This window comes from Anthonomus grandis, chromosome 22 (genome assembly GCF_022605725.1).
Source record: "Anthonomus grandis grandis chromosome 22, icAntGran1.3, whole genome shotgun sequence".
NCBI lineage: Eukaryota > Metazoa > Arthropoda > Insecta > Coleoptera > Curculionidae > Anthonomus > Anthonomus grandis.
Window position 1 is genome coordinate 20,160,213 of NC_065567.1, and position 21,143 is coordinate 20,181,355.

Genomic DNA, 21,143 nt, shown 5'->3' on the forward strand with positions numbered 1-21,143 from the left:
CAATTAGAAACTTAACACAGTTAAGCCAATTAACCAATTTAACTTAAAATAAATATTTTAATTACCCTTATATGCAAATAATAATTTTCCCCATATTTTATTTATAAATTACCTTAATTGCAGTAGCAACTATACAACACAAATAAATAATAAAAATAATCTAAGGAAATCCACTTAACAAAATTTTCACATTATGAGTGTATCTCCCCATTCCTTGTAATATTTTAACACTTTGAAATTTTGTTAGCTTTATGTCTTTTAATTCAAATTTTAACAGGAATTTTTTTAGCAATATATTTAGACAATTTCTCATTCTCAAGGAATCAGGAGTTGTGTACATTAACAATCTGTCTTTACCACTTAATCATAAACAGTTTAATCGCCATTTTATAGATTACTTACTAGGGCCAAAATTTTACAACTTAATTCCACCGATATTACAAATATAAAAAATATTCAGAAATAAAATAAGGAAATATGTATCTAAATTAAAATTGTTGGAATTTGAATTTATTACATAAACTTTTTTAATAATTTTTCAGAATTAATCATAAAGAAGTATTTAGTTACCTAAATGCTTTTTTGTATAATATAAATATTTTAATGTAAATTGAAATTTGGTCTAAGGTGAGTTTAAATGCTTGAAAGTTGGACAAATTTTAATTTTTTTGCGTTTTTGCTACATTGTTATATCATATTAAAATTAGGTTTTTCCTATATAATTCAATTTTTCAAATATGACAAACAGTGTTTATTTACGAACAACCATGACTATGGACTCAAATAGATATAAACCCTTAAAAATAAAAAAAATATTATCCCACTTTTGTGGTCTCTTCTAAAGCCCTTTATCATTGAACAATTTCTAAAACACGTATTCGTGCGTCAATAATAAACGATATATTATTATTAATATATACAGTAAAATCATATTACATAAACTTTCTCCACCAGAAAATATATGCGTACTATACATTTCGCAACATTCTCCCACTGAAACCTTAACGGCTTTTCCAATATATTTTTTATTTTCGCAAAAGTTTTAGGCAATTTTGAAGTTTAGACTCTTTTACTTGAAAACAATCTGACGGTTACGTGCCTAAGCTTACCAAACAGCTTTTAAAAGAGGTATTGCGGTTTAACAAAATGACATACGAAACTTTGAAAATATGTATACATAGGCTGGGAAAAAGTTAAAGTTTTACGTTATAATTAGTTTATCATTTTATCGTTATCAAGTTTATGATACACAATAATAATATTTGTTTTTTAAAGTAACTACAACTCATTTATCTTCTTTTTTAAAAACCCTATACAAAAGTTTTTATTATTAAATTCTTTATACAACTTCTTTAAATTTCCATCAAGATTTTCCTAAACGTGCTAAAACACCTTTATTTCCTCGAACCATAACTGAGATTTAAATTAAATTTTGACTACTTTTTCTACTTTATTTCTTATTTGCAAGGAAATAAATTAAAAACGTCAGATTTGGTTTAAGCATAAATAAGTAATGCGTTTATTCCTAAAAGCAGAGCATTGGTTACACAAACTGGAAAAACTTAATTAAAAACTTCCAGGAAAACTTCTTTATTCCATGCATAAGTATTGATTTTTTTTAGCGGAAAAAAAATACACGGCAATAAAAATACAGAAATAAATTCACTTAATCTATACACGTTTTAAGGTTTCTATATACGTTGAAAGGGAATCCGGTGCTTCCTAAGAAGCTACTAGGATTCTATAGAAAAGCCTTTTATTTTGTGACCAGACCTACAAATTTAAGCCGTTTGTCTGGCCTTTTATTGTTATATGTCACGATAGGGCGCGTAAAATATTTCCTAGAACATGACATACACTACCCTAGAAAGTCTTTATTTTGGAACATAACCTATCGTGTTCTTTACAAATTATTTATACGTGTAGCGTACAAAAAGTAAGCTTCTTTATATTTCTTATAAACTCTACAATCTATACCGAAAAATTGAAGATATTAATAAAGAAATTTATTAGTGAGGAATCTGGGTCATACAAATTTAAACTAATTCTTTAACTAAGTTCCAATTATGAGACAGTTTTACCACTAACCAAAACTCTTTATTTTTACTCTCGACACGTGTCTCGCTAAATCTTCGGGAGAAGATTAAAACTCCAAATGAAATCCAATTAAAACTCCAGTTTTAATCTTCTCCGGAAGATGCTAACATCGTTAGCGAAACACGTGTCGAGAGTAAAATAAAGAGTTTTGGTTAGTGGTAAAACTGTCTCGTAATTTAAGCGTCACACCAAAGGTTCCAATTATAAGACCATCCAACTAAGTTAACTAATATACCATATGAAATTAAAATAAATTTTATGGGTACGCCAATGTTCTCCCCACGAATAAAACTCATAGGGGTGAATTTTGTTTACACTGCAAAAATTATTAAGGCACCACCTCGCAGAATAGAGACACAGCTACCGACAAAGCGGCAACAAATTTCAAGAATTGCGTGTTACCAGCAAATATTTATTTCCATTAGAGGGGTTAGTTCTTGCGGTGAATCACAACGGTATATTTAGTTTTAAAGTAATAAAACGTGCTTGGTCTGTTTTTTTCACCAAAATGATAAAAGAAGCTTTATTTTAAGGTGCATATGATTATTTAACAAACATTAATTCTTTTGAGCTTTAACATCTTTTTTTATATATAAAATACTTTTATCTATTTATTGGTCCCTTGCAAATGCGGGCGATATAAGTTAAGCTCAATATAAAACCCGTGCATAATTTTTAGCATCACGGTGCCAGTTTTATTCTTAATAACTAATGCTTTTCTAGTTTATTGGGTGGAAGTTGGTGAATCCATAAAATTTTTATTTTTATTTTTATTGAGGGTTACCCAAGCAGCTGTGGTCAACCTTTTATTAGTAACTTAAAGATGAAGTACTAGAAAATATAATATCGTGTTTTATAATAGTAAAATTTTTACCAAATTAAATGTAAGTGTGACCATCGACGAAATTATTTGCATATATAAATATAAGAATGCGTATCTAATGCTTCTCCATTAAAATGCTTAGAGCTTTTTACTAGATAATGAATATTTGAGTTAGGCTTAATTGCATAGCATCCTGTGTAATAATATGTCATTCTTTAATTAATGCAAAGTAACATAAAGAGAGGGATACAGTTCTACAATATTTCGTTTATTCCTAACAGTATTAAATTAATTTAAGCAACAACAAAGTTGCTGAAAAAAACTAAAATAACACCCGAACTAGGTTATACAGGAGATAAGTCTTCGGTCTTAAGATTGGAGGGGGCCATATTGTTGTTCGCTCCTCAAAATATGGCCTAGGTATTTTGTTTACGTTTTCTAGTTGTGATAGTAACTTCGCATTCCTTTCCTATTCTGCATATTACTTTATTATTTGTGACTCAGTCGACCCAGAAGATTCTTACAATGCGTGGGTAAGACCAGATGTACTTTGCTCAAGCCTTTGCTCTGTATAGTAGAAATAAAAAAGTATAGCACTGTAGTACGAAGATCTTGGTTTTTAGAGGCATAGCCTTGTCTTATTTCCAAGGAGTGATCTCCTTAGCTGTTTACATTCGTGCCAAGATATGTCTAGTTTTCAACTTTTTCAATTGGCTGTTGGTTGATAGTCAGCTGTATATTTAAGACTTGAGGTTTGCTAATCACCACATATTTAGTCTTGTTCACACGTTGGCTGTTAATGAGTATGCCTTCATCACATCCCCCCAAGACTTGTATGAAGATCCGCGTAAACAGTAAACAACATGAGGCATAGTACATTGATCATTTTCAGGTCATTATCACCTATGCCAATCTCTTTAAACAGTGATATAGGTTCGTCATGACTCACTCTATCAAACGCCTTCTGGTGGAACACAAATTATGGATATATATCACAGCTGACGCCTCTACACCTCTGAAACAATACCTGTATATCAAAAAGGGGCTCTCGTGTACTGAGTATCACGAAACTCAAACGTGTTATTTGTTCTTTGCATTTTTTATCTAATCTCTGGTGGATCATTTTTAGGAAGGTCTTAAATAGGTGGATCATAAGGCTTATATTTCTGTACTCATCACACTTTTTAGCATTTGGTTTCTTGGGTAAAGCCACAAATGTCAATCAGGTCCTGTTTTTTGTCTATCTTTGTTTCCTCTTATAGCCAGTCCTACCTCTTCGGTTGTAATCAAAGGTGCAGTTATAAAGTATGTGTTACTTATATATATGATCCAATTGGATTAGCACTTTTTACTTGAAATCCTGTATAATTGTATAATAAATTGATAAGCTCATACATAATTTTTAGTAAATATATAGAGTGACAGGAAACGCGAGTTTTTTAAATTTAGAGTTTTGTCAACGCTTGGAAGATTCAGAACGCATATTTATATGAAGGTATAATTTGTTCTACTTCTATTAAGTTTCTTTGAGTATCAATCAGCTGTCTAACTTATTTGGCTCATGCTTTTGTTGTAATTGTTGTATTTCGATCCATTTTTCCGTTAACCATTTATTTTTTGTATGTCATGAATTATTGCGTGTAGCTTTTTGAGCTCTTTTTTTTGTATTACTGGTATCTTTTTCATTATTTATGTGTTATTTTATGCAGTGTTGTGCCTTTTGTTTTATGCATCCGTTTTTTTTTTTTTATTTATAAGGCGAATTTTATAGGGTATAACCGACTTGCTCACATATAATTTACAAAACTCAAAATATTTTTCAGGACATAACTGGGAATATAAATAAGGTAGAAATTTAAAAAGATCAACAAATTAACTTCATTGCAGGGAATGCATGAAGTTAATTTGTTGATCTAAGTTTGAATTTAGTAAATTTAAATTAGCAAAGGTTGACCGCACGCCACACCTCATGCTGGTTTTAATAAGGGTAAATAGCATATGGAATCATTAAAAATTTGAAGATTTATGCCAGAGTTACATTTTTTGGTTACACATATACGGTTTTTCCCTTGGAAATCACGCCTCATCAAATACAATGTTGCTCCCTGTTCACAACATAAAAATGCTCCTCGCCTAAATTCAGCTGTAGTAACTATGTAAGAAAATTTATATTTTAAAATGTTTCCATCATTTTTGTAAAATCTTGACAAGGCATATTTCTGTATTTTCCTTGAAAATAATAGAAAACAACTACATTTATAAATAAATGTTTTTAATGCGGCACTAGGATTTATGCAAGGAACTACCTCTTTGCCTTAAATTGCTTTATAAAAGAGCTACAAATTATTTCTGAAACTCCGTCCATTTTTCTCTGCCAAAAAATTTCAAAAAATTAAAAAATAAAACTTTATTATAACAAAAATATATCAAAAATTATTTAGATAATGTTATAAAATAAAATGCGAAACACAAGAATTGATACATCTTAAGATATAAATATATATCTTGAATTCAATAGCCATCGATGAGAGAACCACGTAAGAAAACATCTTCATCTTCTTCTTCTATTTGTTTAAGATCAAAGTGATCTGCTAATTCCAGGCTTGCCGTCGTAACATTTCTTGTAATATGAACTACGAGCTATCTCTCTATCTTTTTCGTGGTCTCACAGGTTAACGGTTACTTGTTAGTATTCTTTTTAGTGTTATGCGTAGTATATCTTCGGCCTCGATTTGGCTCGTCTTCTTTGTCTTCCCTATCTTACTATATCTTGTACGCTGCATTGTTCTATTACCTTCGTATTTCTTACACGGCCTCTTCTGGTCTGCAAGATATGGTTTTTAGCACCCTCATTTCTGTCACGGGTACTTTTGGTTCTGTTGGTGTTGCTCGCTTCTATTGCATACGTCATGACGGTTTTTACGCATGTTTAGTATATCCTAATCTTGCTATTGGCCCATACAATTGCGCTTAGGCACCCTAATATTGCTGCTACTTTGTTAATTTGGCATCTTAGGTCATTTATTGGATCATGGCCGCTGTACATGCCCCCATACCCAGGTATTTAAATTGCATCACCGCCTAAATTATCTTTAATCACAAGCTAACATCTGAGTGGTTCTTTAGACCTGGTAATATTTTTTGATTTTTCGATAGAGATGCTCATGTTAAGTTGTCGACTTACTTGATAGAACTTAAAGAGCTACCTCTGCAGGTCATTCTTACCATAGTCGGCATAGCATACCATGCTAATACGCTTATTATTCATTCTGTAACCCATTTTTAGGGTTGCTACTTCTTCTATAATTTTATCCATAAGAAGATTAAATAGTAATGGGCTGAGGCTGTCTTTGTTTGATTCAATTGTCTTGATTATCCTGCTTTAGTTTGAGTCGAGTTAGCGGTATTGAGATTAGAGATTACCTTAATTATGTTAATTGGTGTTTCTTTTTTCAGTCCTACTCTTTCTGAATCCTTGTTGTTCTTCCCAGTTTATTATGTGTTTTTCTAGTCTTCATCTTCTAGTAGTCCTGTAAACTGCTTTATAGTTGTGTTCAATAGGATTATTGCTCTGTAGTTTTCGGGATTTGCGTTTTAAAGATGGGGACTATAGTACTTGTCTGCCAACCGTTTGATATTTCTGTTGTGCTCAGTACTTTATTAAAGAGAGCTGTAAGTGCTTTGCGTGTTTTTTCGGCATCATATAGTCTTCCGAAGTATTCTTCTCACTTTTCTATAGCGACCCCTTTGCTTTATACAAACACATTCACCGACTTTCTATTCTTTAACATTTCCCAAACTTTTTGTTGGGCGCCACATATATTGGCTATCATCTATATAACTAGTAAATTTAATCCAGTGTTCTCTTTTGATGGTTTTAATTCGTGAGTTGACAGAACTACGGTTTAGTACAGCTTTTTGCGTTTACCTTTATTTTTCTTTTTTCCGATGGATTTCTTAGCGACCTAACAGTCATTCAAGCAGGTTTCCACATCCTTTTCATTGAGATCGAACTCGTTTAACTTATATATTAATCTGCTTTCAAACAGTTTTGAATATGATGAAATTGAACTATAGAGAATCGCAATGAATTCATATTTCTCGGTGTTTGTAATCATATAATTGGACGTTTCACTAATTTGTAACCATCATTTTACACCTTTAAAAAAAACTATAGACGATAGTTATTTTATAATGCCCTTGAATTTTGATAATAGAAATAAAACCTGTAGGCGTCATTATTAGCAACTTTTATGGAACCTTCTAAATTTTAATCAACGACAGTGTTGATAGGCAGTTTTGCAAAAGAAAACCGCGTCTAGCCACCTGCTATCGCCGAAAAGCATTAGAAAATTACCTTAAATGCTCGTTAAACTTATAAAAACTGTTCTTGGAGTCATGCTAAATATAAATTAGCTGGTAAATAATAATAAATGGATTATAATGGTTTTTTCACCATCGGAATTCATACGTTAACTTATTTATGATTTTAATAGGTAGCTTTGCTCAAATCTTATTACAATATTTAATTCATAGTTTTGCTTTATAGGGCGAGTAGTTATTTATTAATCACCTTGAAAACCTTACCTATTAACATGTAAGGTTCACTTGACCTACTTTTTTATATTGCATTAATTATTAATTGAATACTCTTAGAACATTCATCTTCAAATGTCAATAAATTTTTTTTTATTTAAAAACAAAAAATTTAAATAAAATTGATCAATATGACTTTTCCAGGCATTTTTTCCGCATATACGTTTTACATCAAGAATATAATATTATTGGGGTTGCTTTACATATGCGTGCGTATCGGCTATTAATAAGTGTTACGGCTTAGTAGAAGTCAAGGGAGACGTTGTAATTAATTACTGGATCCGACAGATATACCGCATTTATATCTTCAGTTTTTATATAATTAAAACGTGGTAAGGGTTAGCTATTAGTCTTAAAGAAATCAAGCTATAATATGCATAAGGATATGTCCAATAAAAAAAAATAACTATAAGTGGCAGTATTCAAGAGTTTTTCACGCAAAATAGGATATAAAACAAATAAAAAAATATACCAATTAAATGCTCTTAGCTCACTAAAGTGCCGGAATAAAATAACTCAAAAACTATAGTAAATATCATAGTTGCTAAAATAGTCTATTGAGAAAATTAAAACGTTCTCCTGAAACCACCGATCTATATTACAAGTTTAAGCCTCTTCTGTGTCGGATCGATGGTCCCGAGGATATTAAAGCTCTATTTAGTCGGACCAGAATGGACCTATCGATTAACACAAAAATTCTTAAATGTGTATGAGCCAAATATTGTCAGACCGTTAAAACTATCTTAATTAATATAAAATCTAAAATAGATTTCCTAGCAATAATTGCATCGCAGAAAAGTCCACCAACTAGAGTCATTGAGACACAACTTTGTTAAATTTAATTCGCAAAAGGTCCTGAAGGAACGATGGCCATATAGGTTGATTGATCGAAGGAAGTATCTATTAATAAAATGAAGTGAACTAACCGATGTTTAAATCAATGAATTTATTTAATAGACGATGAAAATTATTCCTGTAATTTAAAATAAATTTTAGGGAAAGCTATTGTACCAAGACCATAGTGTACCCATACCACTTCGGGTATGTAGGTAGTACTGCTTCCTAGTGCGCCAATGATGAACTTAGTCCACAAACCTGATTTAAATAACTGTTATAGTTTTTGTGAAACTGTTAAATGAGAATACTGTCGTAAGGCTGAAGCCAGCAATATTTCAGATTAAACAGCTGGATAACTGACTTTTTAGTGAGTAAAATGCTTGCTGTTAATTTAGTAAATTTCGATAGACAGTTTATATGGGCAGGTATTTTAAATAAGATGGGACCATCATGTACCTTCAGTCCACCCATCATTATGTACCTTAGAGCAGTGAATCTTAGTACAAGACAAACTAATTTTGGCAAAACTTTATTGAGCACGATAGTCCCTTTTATATTGTTAAATTACAGCATATAGATGCGTTTTTTTTTATTTTCCTTAATGTTCAGTAATGGCATTAGCATTACTTGCAGTAACTGTTTAAATACTTATATTAATCTCACTTCTCTAAGTAAATTTTAAATGACCCCTATATCTAAAAATATGTCTGCTCGCTAACACTAAAATTCCTCATTCCCCTCCTAAAAATGAACGAGGAACCAGACGTGAGAGGAGTGAACAAGTACTTAAAAGAGAACCATTTTCATGTATTTGATGCATTTGAATGTATACTTCACTAGTACTCAAATTAAGTAACTAATCCCGTAAAACCTTGCCGATTATCAAAAATACCGGCCGGTAGCGGGAGTGACGGGCAGCTCAAGTATATAGAAGAAAGGACTCAACAGCCTATGGTATGTTCATTTTTATTATCCTTTTTCTCTCATAAATTTATTGCTCTCACCCCCACATGTTGGTCCTGCGAGCCGAATATCTTTTCTAAAAAATACTGAGCTACCCCCATACCATAATTCTCAAATTTTCAAAATTAAATAAAAAATAATTTTTAAAATCTCATACTCATACATTTAGACACTCTTAAAACCGCCATATCAGTTCCCTTATAGTTTCACCTGCTCATTATCGATAATATTAGTTTATTTATATGCAATATTAACTCGACGCCTATTTGACCAAAAACAGGTTTTACGCTGTATCCAAATTTATTTTGTTTATTTATATTTTTTTTTACCGAGCATAGTTGTATTGTTCACTGCAGAAATAAATTCTTGGCGCATTCTCGCGTAATTTTTTCTGGAATTCTTTAATATTTTGTGCTTAAGAGTCCGAATCTTGTAAATATTAAAATTGTCATTATTATACACAAGAAAGCATATTTACATTCATTCTTATACGCGTACACATACACATTTTCTAACTTTCTTAAAAATGGCTGATTAAAAGAAGTTAAAACAATACATTGCTCAGCGCGATATTGAAATAACAAAAATGAGAGAATTACTTAAAGTAGCGCTAAGAAATCCTTCTCAGCACTCCATTTTTAAATGTAGGTACAAGTTGATTGATGTTATATATGATAATTTTATGAAAATTCACAACAACATAATTGTATTAATTAATTTCTGGACAGGAAAATTTTGAATTGGATAAACAAAAGGAAATTTTAGTAAATTTTGATAAAACTAATTTTGAAATTCAAGCTATATTTTTTACACATTTTGAAGAAAATATTGGTACTCAAATTCAAACTCAATCAAAATATAATAACGCCAAACTTCCTAAAATTTCTGTACCTGTATTTGATGGAGATTTAAAAATATGGCAGACCTTTATCGATATGTACGATTTTTTGATTCACAATAATGACTCTATCACTAATATTGAAAAGTTTAATTATCTCCTCTCTCTCTTGTTAAATGTACACCATTGACAAGCCAAAATTATATAGTTGCCTATAATGCATTAAAAGCATATGCATACCTAGTATGATAATAAGCGTTTGATTGCTCATACTCATTGGATCTCTATTCAATCAACTGTTCGAATTCCTCAGCTAGATACCTCTGCTCCTTTACGATTATTAGTGGATACTTTTTTCGAAAATATCTCAGTTTTGGAAAAATTAGGTTACCCTGTCAAGTTCTGGGATTTTATTTTATTTAATATGTTAATGGATCGATTGGATCAAGCGACTGCTACTCGTTTTGAATTAGAATGTAGTTCAGAATTAGTCAAAGATGAAAACTTACATAACAACTTTCAAATACTTGTCAGTTTTTTAAATAAACAATGTTCAGCATGAGACACTGTTTTTTACTCTAATAGCTCTGTTAAAAGGTCGGAGTATAAGAAATCAAAGTCGCATTTTAAACTCAATGATAAAAAACCAAATAATCACTCTCAGTATAAAGCAAAACCTACTTCTAGTTTTGTCGTTAACTCACAACAAAATCAGAGGAACAGTGTAATAAATAAGAAAATGTCCTATCAGTTATGTCTTGAGGATCATCTCATATATAATTGCCCAATTTTTAGTGCAAAAAATCCAGGTGAGAGATTTTCTCTTATAAAAGAAAAGAGATGGTGCACTAATTGTTTGGGTACGAAACACACGTCCTGGCACTGCAGTTCTCGTGCAGTGTGTCAAATTTGCTCTAAAAAACATCACACACTCTTACATATGGATACTCCTCCAGTCATTAATAGTAACTCTGGATCTGAAACAAATGTTCCTCTCTCCTCAAATAATACGTCAAATGTTGATTGTAACTTAGCCACTACAGCCTCACTAGTCTCAAATATTTCTAGCACAGTATTATTAGCCACTGCTATGATAGAAGTCCGCGATGTAATGGGTATATATAAACCTGTTCGAGCTCTTCTAGATAGTGCCTCTCAAAGTAATTTTATAACCTCGAAATGTTTTAAAAAATTAGGTCTGTTAAGATATTCTCTTTCTCTGGATATAAACGGTATCGGTCAAACTCACTCACGGGCTACAGGTGGCGTCTCATGTACTTTTAAACCAGTAGGAAAACTCAACCCTTTTATACACTTGATTTTGTTATTTTGCCCAAAATATGTAATAATCATCCTACTGTCCCTCTCCCTCAAGATTATTATATAACATCCCGTCACTCCCGCTACCGGCCAGTACTTTCGATAATCGGCAAGGTTTTACGGGATTAGTTACTTAATTTGAGTACTAGTGAAGTATACATTCAAAATGCCAAACACCAAAATAAAAGAGATAAAGTAGTCGAGTGTTTAAAAAAAAAAAACACTTCATTGGTCCCCTGTAGTAAAAAAATTAATTTTCATTCAATTATGGCATAACTTAAATGGCTACGGTTCCTAATTTTCTTTTTATTATTAATTAGTATTTATCTTGAACTAGCTTAGATTTTGCCTTTCTAACCACTGACATTCACAAAAATACAAAAATGTTTTTTATCCATAATCACTAATGTGTGATTTTTAGACAATATTTATTTATTATAATTAATTATGATACATATTGTGCAAAATATCTTACAAACTATACACCTAGATGACTAGACATCTGATTGTGCATTCTTTAATTAGTTTTAATTTCAAAAATAGAAAAACAAACTACATAACCATTGTATAAAAAACAAGCTTTTTTAAAGTATATACTTGCCCCTTTTAAAATTATGGTATAATAAAAAAGTTTCATTTAGTCAAGGCATCAAACGTAATTTTTGGAAAAAAATTAAAATAAATATTTTACCTGAAATTAAGCTGAACTTTATGGCACCAAGTGAAATATGTTGATTTTTTTATAATTTCAGGGAGTTTCTTTAAGTAAATTTGGAAAGAAATAAAAGGAAGATTCACAAAAATTTTTTTCTTTCAGGCAGTTGATAAAATTCCAATAATTTTTAATTTTTTTTAATGAAGTATTAAATAAAATTAAAAAAGTAATCGAAAACTATTTTTGATGCTTGAAAAATTTAAGGGAGTAGGACGCCAATTACCACTGTAAAAAAATTTTTTTTTGGGTTTTAAGGGATTGTCTTTAGTTAATTTTATTGCTAAAAAATTAATAAAAAAGAAACGGCTACTTACAAACTCCTGGTTTAAAAACAAACTTTCTTAAAGAACTTAAACATCCTAAAATTAGGAAAAATAATTTTTTTTTTAATTTTTCGTCCAGCCAAGACATTAAGCGTAATTTTGAAAATCTTTGAAAAAAAATTTAATGATTTTTGTTTTATCTAAAGCTATTTTGAAAATAAATAAAAGCAAGCTTTTTTAAGAAATTTTCTCTTCCAGGCAGTTAAAGAAATTCCATAAATGTTAAATTATTTCTTAAGCATTGAATGGAATATTTAGTATCTTCATGTTCTCTCAAAAATAAATAAAAGGAGGATTTTCCAAAAAAAATTATTTCTTCTAGGCAGTTGAAGAAATTTAGAAAATATTTTTTAACCATTGTCCAAATTTTTGAAAAAAAAAAGATTTTTTATTTCCATCAATATATTAATTAATTTTACATACAGGGTGTCCCGAAATTACAGCGTAATATTTTACCCGTCCCATCTTTGTCTAAAAATAAGAAAAAAACGTCATATACAGGAATCTTGAAAAGTGAATCGTTTTCATGTTACAGGGTGTTTTATAATTCCTATTAAAGATGGTTTTTTGTTAATATTTTCGAAACACCTGGTCGTTATTTTTACTGTTATTGTTACTAACTGATTTTATAACATTTTATGCTAAAATGTATACAGGGTCGATTAAAATTAGTGATCAGCAAGGTTAAAAATGTCAATACTTTTTTTCTAGCTACTCTCTAATAATGTTGGTAATAAAATTGAAAAGAATCAACATTTTTAATTAAAAAAGGTGCACTTGTCTTATTTTGATAGGAGCGCCCGTTTTTGAAATAATCAGACATAAGTGTTTTGCAACCTACACCCATAAATTATTTTTAATTACGTTTAATAAAATTAAAAGGTCTGTTACAAATCAGCAGGTATAATGGCATACATGACATAAGATTATTAGAAATACTTTATTTTAAGATCAAAAACTGTTTTCAATGTTTAAAGTTTTATTTCAAAATTGTAAATAATGTGTAAATATTTGATAAAAATTCAAACAATTAACTTATTAGGTAAGAAAAAGAAACTAAAAATACCAAACAAAACAAAAGAAAATATATTATAACAAATGTTCGAAATGGTTGCCATTTTGTTAGAGACATAATCTTGCCCTACGCCTTATTGCGCGAGTAGCCCTTAAAACAGAAAATGAATTTCGACAGAATTTACACAATACCTATTTTTTTTAAATGCCAATCAAAACGTCAAATAAAATTCAAGCAATAAACAAATTGTCAACAAGCACTGCCAAATAGTATTTTTTTATTTTATGCATAGTTTTCAATACCAAGTCATGATTTACTTTGAACTTAATATTTTTTTTTTCAAACCGGAGGCTTCTAACGAAATGAGACAGAACTTTTTTATGTAAAAATGTTGACTCTTTTTAATTTGACTATTCAAATAAATAAAAAATACCCAGAAAAAAAGTTATGGCATTTTTATCTTTCCTGACCACTAATTTTAAATGACACTGTATACATTTTAGCATAAAATGTTATAACATCAGTTAACAACAATAACAATAGTATACGATAAGAATTTCGAAAAATAACGGCCAGGCGTTTCGAAAATATTAACAAAAAACCATCTTCAATAGGAATTATAAAACATCCTGTAACATGAAAACGATTCACTTTTCAAGGTTCCTGTATAGTATGACGTTTTTGTCTTATTTATAGCCGCTGGTAAAATATTGCAATGTAATTTCGGGACACCCTGTATTTTCGTTTTATAATTTTCACATTTCACACTCGCTTAATAAAAAAATCCTTAAATCTGGATGAGCCAAATACAGTTAAGTAATTTTTTTTTTATTGTTCTACAAAATAAATTTTAAGATTCTTTTTTTATTTTTTTTTTATTAAAAGAAGAGTATAAATGTATTATCACATACAGGCTCCAAAGATATAAATTATATATTATATAAAAAAAATTATATAATAACTGACTTAGTTTTAACTTAGACGCCTTTAACATATTTTTCTTCTAAAGTAGTATCAATAAAACCTAAAAGAAGCTAAAACTTTGCTGTGGTTATTTAAAAATTTGCAAATAAAAGATGGTTCACTATAAACTAGATTCCACTCATTCATACCAAGCATCTGCTTTACGACGAGGGAAATTCATTGAAAACCTTTTTACAAAAACCACCGCAAAGCGCTGAAAAATATTCGAAAATGCTCTAAAAATCCATATAGAAACAAAAAAAAGTCATTGAATCGTATACTTGATAAAACTTTAAAGCCCTTTAAACCTGTTTTTATTTTATTTCAATTTGGCGGAAGCTACTTTTTACCGTAAAAACTTTTTGATTGATTTGTCGTCCTTTTTTAATTTAACGGCTTCCGGGGAAAAAAAGCACAATCAGTACCTGGTCAAATACAATTGAAACGAGAGATTTTGTCAAGTAAAAAAAACTCACCAGCTTAAACAAAAATATTAGAACCGGAGCACTAAAAGTGTCACAATGCTAAGGGGGAAACACACAAAAAAGTTCGGTTCGAAGGACGCTCACAGACGAACGAGGAGCCGAAAAAGCACGTGCTTTCACGCGGGTAGCGCAGTAAGTATTTTCCAGCAGGATACGAGCGCGTCCTGCAGGCTTCGGATCAACTGACGGCTTGCGTTGGCCAAAGGAACACGGCACTAGTCCTGTGGATACAGGAGTAGTGGGGAGCGAGTTTATAACACCCCCGTTGGTCACTGGTCCGTTGAATCACCTGTATAGTCTCCTCAGCTATTGTACTAAATTGAACTCAATTACAGCCCCACATTGCTTTCTAATGACCTACAGCTTATTACTTTTTTTTTTCGTCGTAGTTCTTAGAAATTGCTTAATAAAATTGGGTAGCTCTATCTTAGGTAGGTAATCACTGTATTACGTATGTATAGGAGGAATAATTTAAGAAGTAATTTGCTATTTAGGCTATGGTTGGAATAGTGAACGTTAACTTGCAGAGCGATATGGCCAGTGAGTTATACAATACAAATTAAAAATATCAAATGGAAACGTCTTAATGCCTTAAAAGTCTTGGTTAAACCGAGGTTCAACAAGAATATATCGACTTAGTGGCGTCGAACTACTGGTTGACTTCGAAACAGCTTTACCCCGAGACTGAAGAGTTTCTTGTGGCTATCCAAGATCAAGTAATACCAATAAGAAATTATTTAACGTTTGTCGTAGGTGACTCGACCATACAAAGTGACATATGTAGGTATGGATGTCAGAAAACCGAGTCCATTCAGCATGTCACCAATGAATGTCAAACTTTTGCACCAACGGAATACAAAGAACGGCATGATCTAGTTGGACGAAGACTGCATCAAGACCTAACAGAAAAACTAAGCCTCTTACTTAGAACATTGAAAGGCTTGAATTATTAAATAACAACTTTGTGTGAGTTTAACATGTGCATAGAGGCAAGGAGGGAGTTTTGTTTATATATTCATCGATTTCCTGTTGTCAAGTTTACACGCATTTTCAAAAGAGGACAGCTAAAGATTTCAGCTATACCGGGTGACACAGAAAAGAGGGAACACTTAATAACTTTGTTAATTTTCAAGATAAACAAATGAAATTTGGTATGTCGTTAGAATAGTTATAAGAGCATCTTTTGACATATTCTATTATTTTCCATCACTTTCAGTTTAACAGAAAATGACACTAACTTTCTTATTTTAAATGGGACATTTGGATATTAGTACGTATCTCGATAAAAAATAATATTCTGAAAACAATAGTACTCTATTTGCTACTTTTTGTTTTATGCCCACAGAAATTATTTTTTTTTTTTAAATTTTAAAATAAGGTGCCATGAATGCGTTGAAAGTTTTAATTTTTAATCAAGTTATTACGGAAAAATAGTTTTCATTGCATTGTATGACTTAAATCTTTTACACGCCTATTTAAAATGTCCGAATCATTAATTTTGGCATTTACGTTATTTTTTTAAACAGCACATTATTGGAAACGACCATTTTTGAAATGCGGTTTCTTTCTCCCAATTTTTTGATATGATTATTTTTTAAATCGGTTAATAAGTAAGCCCATAAGAAGAAAAAAACTAAGTCACAAAAATTAATAACGAATAGGAGGCATTGTAATGACACTCCTGCGTATTTTTTTCAAGTGACATAACACATCATATTTTGTCAAACGTCATATTACTATTTAAAAATAAAAGTAATAATAATAATAATTAGTAAAAGTAATAATAGTAATAATAATAACTCAAAAGCAAAACATAAGGAAAAGATAAAGTACAGGGATATAGAACACCAGATACGAAGACAATGGGAAATGAGAGAAGTTCGGACAATATCAATTATTGTATCAAAAACAGGAGTAATACCAAAAAGCCTGATCAAAAATATTAAATTGCAATTGCTCAACCTTAAGGAAAGCATCTATAAGCTAATGCAGAAGTTGACTCTATTATTCATATCTCGAATAGTCAGAAAATTCATTGGAAATGCAGAGAATGTGAACTAGTTTAAGAGTCATGTAATTTTAATTTTAGTTTAATTAATTTGTAAATAAAGGTAAAAAATAGGGTCCAATAACATAGAAAGAACTCCTTCAGAGCATCATTATTCATCTTTCTGATATCTGAAATATCTGGAATAAGTGAGTGATCCTCTCTTCTCCAGGGGGGAGTACGATTACCGCCTAACATGAAATCTATAATAATGATAATAATAAACGGAATTATAAACCAGACACCCAACGCCCAATAAAAAATATATAGAGGGTATAACATAAGTGAGTACATTAATTTTAAGGATTGATTCTTTGTAATTTTTTAAGTGATAAAGTGGCCCTAAAGTTAAAAAACTGAAAGCTAAATTCAGTTGGTCATAAATTAAGACTTAATAGCATTAGACGTAAAAGACAGTTGAAATTAAGCTAAGTGGTGATGAAAAACTGTCAACATGTTAGAAAATCTGATATTAACAGATTGAACCCGGTCTTGTGGAACAAGATGTTGTAATAAGACCCCGAACATTTTGGTAAAAAATTTCATAATTCTTGGATTCCCACGTATTATAAGAAAATGCAATATTTCGAACAGCAACATACGGAAATCGATTCTGGTATTATTGACTACATTTTTATCATACCCTTTGTGTGTTTTCAACTAACGTTAAATCAATGTTAATAAATATGTTCTTTTTCTTAAGATTGAAACCCTTTTTCTTTAGTCAATCGACCTCAGTTGAGGTCTCTTTTATATGAAATGGGTTATCGGATAATAAAGCAGGTATGTTCTTGGCTTAGACTAATCTATTTAAAAAAGAGCGATCTCTGTACTCAATTTATTAATAAATAAATAGGGTGTTAATTAATAAGAGGGTATGAATCGATTTTAAATTAAAAAGTTATTACTATTACTTATTTTATACTATTAGTTATTACTTATTTTTAGGGCCTTCATTAATGAACACCCTGTATTAATTGTAGACAGAAGAAAGTGGTGCAGAGTAAAACGGAGGGTAAAACTATGAAAATATTGCTATACTTTCCATCAAAATGAAACTTACATATCATATCAAACAAACTTATGTATTGTAGAATAGCTATGCTAGACCTCGCCACACTTAAATTAATTATTTTTGTAAGCTTTTCTGATAATAAAAAGACGTTTATTTATTATTAAATTGAAAGTAGGTGATGCATAAAGTTATGGTCATGTCATTATGGTTGGAATAATATCCATTAGCTTTCAGACTGATTTGGCCACTGAGTTTTGTCATATAAAATCAGTGATAAATCTATAACAGATACTTGGATATTTTATGTAATTTGTTTTTAGAGAAACAACAAGACCCCACTTTGCTAATATGATCCAAATACCAAAAATCAAAAACCAAAGCTTAATGCTCTAAGCATGATTTAATAAAAGTTCGAAATATCAAAACTCGAGCAACATGCCTTTTGTTTTTGTTACTTGCACCACACTTCAACAATTCTCTTTATAAATTTGCCATTAGTCGCCAAAATATATAATGAATATAAAATTTTAGTTGAATAAGTGGCACTTTTAAATATTCGTCAGATAATACTATTATTAAAAACTATATAAAATTTTCCCTAGATGTAGGTATATAAAAATGTCTTTTTCTGTAAACATTAATTTGGCTCATCGAAGCGCAAAATCTGTACCTAACCGGATATACTAAAAAAAAACCGCAAGAGCAAGACCGTCTTTTGTAGTACGAAGACGTGGAATGCCACATACAAAATCAGGCTAGTTCCGAATCATCGGGTCCCAATTCGAAATTCGACATAACGCAGACCTTGGAGGCGAAAACCGAATTTCAGTCAAACGCTGGAAATTCCTTGGCTGCTTTCCACATCAGTCCTTCCCCTTTCAACTCATACACGGCATTCTGGTCAGTGTTAAACCGAATGCGTACTTCATTAACTCCCTATCTAGAGTCAATTAAATTTCAGGGACGCCGGAGTTCATTATAGTGAGCTATTTTACTTTAATTATTTAAATTTTAATTATGCAGTATAGTATGTAACGCTAAGAATTAACACTTTTCGTGCAATAAAATTTCTTTAATTGTACTGACGACTAAACGTGTTTTTAAAATTGAAATCTGGTGTAAATTGCAACTTACCAACAACAATATTTAAGCAAAAATCTCACTTCTCGTTTTAAACAAAAAGTTGTGGTCTTAAAGACGGATGTTCTCGCTACCGCCATAAATTAAATAGAATGGTGCACCAGCAAGCCAAGCAATGATGCCGCAAGGTTTTGCTACACAAATAATGCTTGTGCAGGTCTTAACCGGTGCTTCTTGGTTTATGTTAATATAAGGACGAGAAAATTGCATTTTCCCGAAATACCAAAGCTCGCGAAATAAGCTTAGTTTGTGGAGAAGACTACAATTTCTAACTGCACCTTTTACACTAGTTGTCTTAAAAGTTTGCATTTTGTTGTGTGGGCAAAGCAAAATTCTTACAATATAGATTGCCTGAGTGTAAAATCTATTGATTTGTTTAGGTAAATTATACTGATAACTCCCGACTAATGGGTTAAATTTTACCCGTCAACCGTAAACACATTTATAGAGTAATGGTATCGAGGCAGATGTAATTAAAACGAATTCATTTTGGGTCGAAGCTGAATACACAAATTAAGCAATGTTCATTGAAATTAGACTATTCAAGGATCAATTAAGCAAATTGATGTTCTGGTAAAAACATACCAAATCCTCAAGAATAACGAACAGTTAGAAATTTAATTTCATTAAATATAAAGCACGTTTGCGGTATTTAAATATGCCCTGAGCGATAAATTAATATTATAAAATAAACGAGAATCGAACCCATTTATGTTATGCCAATTAAGTCGAATTAATTTTTAAATGTTATTTCATTTGTAGTTTTAATTAAGGTTATTCACCAGTATTAACAAGATATATAAAAACTTTTTAAATTAATATTAAATAGTTTATGACACTAAATTAGCTTGTAAAAAATAACTGAAGCATTTTTCACCATCTCTAATAACAATGATTTTTCCTGAGGGCTATACAACTAAAACTAAACTACTGATACCTAACTAAGCCCGACATACATCCGAAAGCCATTTTTAGTGAGAAACCCGGTACAAAATCAGTCTGAATCCAAGATTTACGACGATTTTATTTTTATTTTTTTTGAATTCAAAGTCAAATATTGGAATAATTTAGTGTTCAAATCAAACGTGTTTAAACTTTAATGTTTACTAAGTCAACAAACGTACTGGTAAGAAATAAACTTAGCAGAATCAATATAGGAAAGACAGCGGGCTAGAGTTTCAGTGAATTCCTGAACTTAGAAATTTTAACGTCTCAATGGGGTTTTGTGCCTTTTAGATACAGATTTCAGGTCAACGGTTTCTATTATGTGAAATTGTTAAAAATTTATAAGACATAATTATTCTTTTCAGTTTAATCCGAACAAAGATAAAAAGGAAACAAACCAACTGAATATAATACAATTGAGAAAACGACTTACTTTCTGAATTCTGAGACTGCTGGGGGTATGTTTTAACTTCCAAGTTAAGCATCTTTTCTTCTGAAACAAAAAAAAATATATGTTCACTAATGGCATAAAGTAATTCGATAAATATGTTGAATTATGCCCTAATAATATACTATAATCTTTTTTCCCCGCAACTCGCTATCAGATTTCCGATCCGAAATTTTCGCACATGCTTTAATGCTTTCAATTCTCAGATAGATCTTAAGATTGATCATCTTGCAGAAACACCTCCATTTCAAACCCTCTTGCTCTTTGCGCCTTTATAAGAATACTTTATATTTTATTTTGAAATCCGCAAGCTGTTTACATTTTCTCTTTTCGAGTTTTTTTTAACGGTATTATTGAAAGGCTCTTGGATACAATGTTAAAATTTATTTTTAGATTATGGTTTTAAGATAAACGAGGTTGTTAAAGTTTTTTTAATAAAATCTCTGGTATAAAGATTTTCATATATAGATATTAAATGAGGTCGCAAACATTTTTGTTATAAATATAAAAATCATGATAAATTTTATGATAAAAAAGGAAAGACATACATTAGTTTGTAACATCGTTTATAAC

The 21,143-nt window shown here is 30.6% G+C and overlaps 1 protein-coding gene across 4 annotated transcripts in view; it reads right to left on the bottom strand.

Annotated features, from left to right (window-relative positions):
• The window catches only part of LOC126748430 (agrin-like), a 434,242-nt gene that overhangs the window by 263,345 nt on the left and 149,754 nt on the right, over positions 1–21,143 (bottom strand). For 3 of the 4 annotated variants that reach the window (XM_050457675.1, XM_050457676.1, XM_050457674.1), the window contains exon 1: positions 14,967–15,134. Coding sequence is in view for 1 of the 4 variants with exons in the window: in XM_050457677.1 (XP_050313634.1) it covers positions 20,556–20,615 (60 nt within the window). In the remaining 3 variants the exon portion in view is untranslated. Of the gene's footprint in view, positions 1–14,966; positions 15,135–20,555; positions 20,616–21,143 lie in introns of those variants that run through there. The other variant, XM_050457677.1, reaches the window with a different exon arrangement.